Here is a 3670-nt window from a genome sequence, read left to right as displayed (position 1 = left end):
TCTCTCTCTCTCTCACCCAATTTCACAAACCCGAAACCCTAATTTTATCGGGACACTGAAATTTTTACAGCTTCTTTCGTTCCTCTTTCTTCACCGGGGAGATTTGTCGGTGTTGAATCTAGGGTTTTTTAACGGCGGGTTTAAAGCCTAAACAATGGAATCAGATCAGGGAAAGCTCTTCATCGGCGGGATTTCATGGGATACCGACGAGAATCTTCTGAGAGAGTACTTCAGCAATTTCGGTGAGGTTTTGCAGGTCACTGTCATGCGTGAGAAAGTTACTGGTCGTCCTCGAGGATTCGGCTTCGTCGCATTCTCGGATCCTGCTGTTATTGATAGGGTTCTTCAGGACAAGCACCATATCGATAATAGAGATGTAAGCGTTTTGATTTTTTTCTCAAATGGGTTTCTCTAATTTTGAATCTTTTAGTAAATCCCAGTCTTGTCCTGATTAATTCGGCTGTAAAAACTGATCCTTTGGAATCTTGAGGGTTTTTTTTTTTTTTCTTTTCATGTTTGATGGATTTTTTCAAGTATATTAGGTTGATGTAAAGAGAGCAATGTCTAGAGAAGAGCAGAGTCCTGCTGGGAGATCAGGGAATTTTAATGCTTCTAGGAATTTTGATAGCGGAGCTAACGTTCGTACTAAGAAGATATTCGTGGGAGGTTTGCCTCCTGCATTAACATCAGATGAATTTCGGGCTTACTTTGAAACTTACGGTCCTGTGACTGATGCAGTCATTATGATTGATCAGACTACGCAACGTCCTAGAGGTTTTGGCTTTGTTTCTTTTGATTCTGAAGATTCTGTTGACCTTGTTTTGCATAAGACTTTCCACGATTTGAATGGTAAACAAGTAGAAGTTAAACGTGCTCTTCCTAAAGATGCTAACCCTGGAGTCGCCACCGGTGGTGGTGGTGGTGGTCGTGGCAGTGCCGGAGTTGGAGGGTTTCCGGGCTATGGTGGTTCTGCTGGAAGTGGATATGAGGGTCGTGTGGATTCCAATAGATTTATGCAGCCTCAAAACACTGCAGGTGGTTATCCTCCTTACGGTGCTTCTGGGTATGGTACTGGTTATGGTTATGGAAGCAATGGTGTGGGTTACGGAGGTTTTGGTGGGTATGGTAATCCAGCTACTGCGCCTTATGGGAGTGTCCCTGGAGCTGGGTTTGGAAGTGGTCCAAGAAGTTCATGGGGCGCTCAAGCACCATCGGGTTATGGTAATGTGGGTTATGGGAATGCAGCTCCCTGGGGTGGTTCTGGTCCCGGTTCAGCAGTTATGGGTCAAGCTGGTGCATCTGCTGGTTATGGCAGTCAAGGTTATGGCTACGGTGGAAATGATTCCTCATATGGGACTCCATCTGCCTATGGTGCAGTAGGTGGGCGATCTGGAAATATGCCTAACAGCCTTGGGGCTGGAGGCTATGCGGATGCTTCAGATGTCTCTGGAGGTTATGGGAATCACCAAGGGATCAACGGGCAAGCTGGCTATGGTGGAGGTTATGGAAACGGTAGGCAAGCTCAACAACAGTGATTGAAGAAGAAAGACTACTACAATGTGGTTTTATCGCTGACCTTGAAACCTCCTCTTTCCGCCTTAATGATGTCACATTTGGGGCCGGTTTGATCAGGAGGTCGACCTACGCTGGACTATCTCTTTTGTTAGTTTTTCAATAAGTTGTTTTCAGGCAATTCCGGATACTGCTAGTATTTCCTATGAAGTTGTAGTTTTCAAGTTTGCGTGCTTATTTATATTTGTCGGCTTTGAAATGGTTTTCTTTCTCTATCCTCCCTAGTGTTTGTTGACAATACATCCTCCAGACTATCATTATTCACCTTCCTTTGGTTCATTCATTTTTTTAATATTCCATTCCATATTCTTGCTTTTGCATCTCTCTTCTGTTTAGGTTAAATTTTTTTGCTTGGTGTTCACAATGGGATCTAAGAAAGGTGTTTGGTAGAACAAGACTGTAATTGACCACTTCGATGTCTGCGTTTGCGTTGTTACAAGAAGGTCGTGTTGGCCAGTAAAGGAAACTTAACAGTCCCTAGATCCTTTATAGTTTTTTGACCGACAAGACCTGACTAAACTGGTCTGTTTGGTCGCTGTTCAAACTTGTGGAAAGTTCCATGAGAAGTAGGGATCAATGTTTGTCTCTTTAGCATCTTTTTTCTTCTTCCTTTAAACTGAAAACGATTTAACTAGAAAGAGATCCTAGGGTGACCAGCGATGTTTCATATCCAAGCCACTTACTTCTTCTTTAGCCTGTCTGCGAATCCCATTCTCTCCCACCCCTTGTTCATAAGAATTATTATCTACTCTGATTCATTACAATTTTACAAGTCCTGCTGTTTGGTAAGAGATAGTTTGGACATGACTTGCAATATGGTTTAGTAAATTTTGAAAATATCGCTGGTCTAATTGTACACTTTTTTTTTTTGTTTCGTTTCATGATCTCACTAAATTCATTCAAGATCGATAGAGGAAATCACCAGTGAAAAAGTTGTCTTTTTCGTTATTATTTACAAGAATTAAACGTAGTGGTGGTATAGGGAAAAAAATAAATAAAGAAGATTTAGTAGCATCTAATCTATAAAGAAATATTAACAAAAATGGTAAGAATTGAGCTGGCAACGATCTAGTGGTACAAATAAATGATTTTACAGAGGAGATTTGGATGGACAAAACTTTACTAAAAACAGGAAATTTGCTAATTCTAGTATATTTTGTTTTGGTGAGTTATCCTAATTTTACTCGCATCCTCTCTGATTTCTCAATACAGAAAAATTTGCTGTAGATTACCTTTTTCCAACTTGTCGCCTTCCTCCTCCACCTCCTCAGTTTCTCTTGTTTCTTTTGTTTTATTTTTAATTTTACGTCTGCCTTATAATAACACAAGAAATGTCTTTTCCTTTCCTCTTTCCTCTCATATTGAGTAATCTAATTTCATAAAAATCCCATAAAGTTTTCCCTACCACACCCTCTCCCCTCCTCCGCCATGACTCATCATCACCGGCGAGAGTCCTTCTCGGTAACCACCTCTAACATGGGAGGTTCCGTTGTGCTTTGTCCTAATACCGACCTTCTTTGGCCATTTGGGAAGCTTGAAGGGCTTGATCGAGATGATATTCGTGAGACGGCTTATGAGATCTTCTTCACGGCTTGCCGTTCCTCACCGGGGTTTGGAGGTAGGACTGCTCTCACGTTTTACTCTAACCACAATAGCAACGACAATCATGGAGATGGAGGAGGAGGAATAGGATCCGGTGGCTCATCTGGTGCTGGCTCTGGGTTTGGGTTTGGGTCTTCAGGGAGGAAAGAGGTGGTCACGACCCCGACAAGCCGGGTGAAACGGGCTTTAGGCTTGAAGATGCTTAAACGTTCTCCGTCTAGGCGAATGTCCACCATAGGTGCCGCTGGTGGAGCTGGAACTTCTCTATCCCCCGGTGGCGGAATGAACAGTAGTTCGGGACATATTAGTCCTGGAGCCGGGTTCTTGACGGTCCCGCCTTCTCGACCTAGAAGACCCTTGACCTCGGCGGAGATCATGAGGCAGCAAATGAAGGTGACAGAACAAAGTGACAGTCGGCTTCGAAAAACCCTGTTGAGAACGCTTGTTGGCCAAGTAAGTTAACCTTACTTCTTCTACAAGTTAATGTAAACGTTGA

General features: G+C 42.8%; 2 protein-coding genes across 2 annotated transcripts in view; both read left to right on the top strand.

Moving 5' to 3' along the window:
• LOC104700104 (heterogeneous nuclear ribonucleoprotein 1-like) lies at positions 1–1876 on the top strand. The gene is made up of 2 exons (XM_010415567.2): positions 1–376; positions 543–1876. Exons 1-2 carry the CDS (start codon positions 155–157, stop codon positions 1533–1535), a joined length of 1215 nt encoding a protein of 404 aa, XP_010413869.1. The 5' UTR covers positions 1–154; the 3' UTR covers positions 1536–1876.
• The window catches only part of LOC104700103, a 6070-nt gene continuing 5239 nt past the window's right edge, over positions 2840–3670 (top strand). The window contains exon 1 of the mRNA XM_010415566.2: positions 2840–3627. Coding sequence (XP_010413868.1) covers positions 3001–3627 — 627 coding nt within the window. The 5' untranslated portion in view covers positions 2840–3000. The remainder of the gene's footprint in view (positions 3628–3670) is intronic.

This window comes from Camelina sativa, chromosome 7 (genome assembly GCF_000633955.1).
Source record: "Camelina sativa cultivar DH55 chromosome 7, Cs, whole genome shotgun sequence".
Classification (NCBI taxonomy): Eukaryota; Viridiplantae; Streptophyta; class Magnoliopsida; order Brassicales; family Brassicaceae; genus Camelina; species Camelina sativa.
Note: the sequence above shows the minus strand (reverse complement) of the source record. Positions and strands in the feature narration are given on the sequence as shown.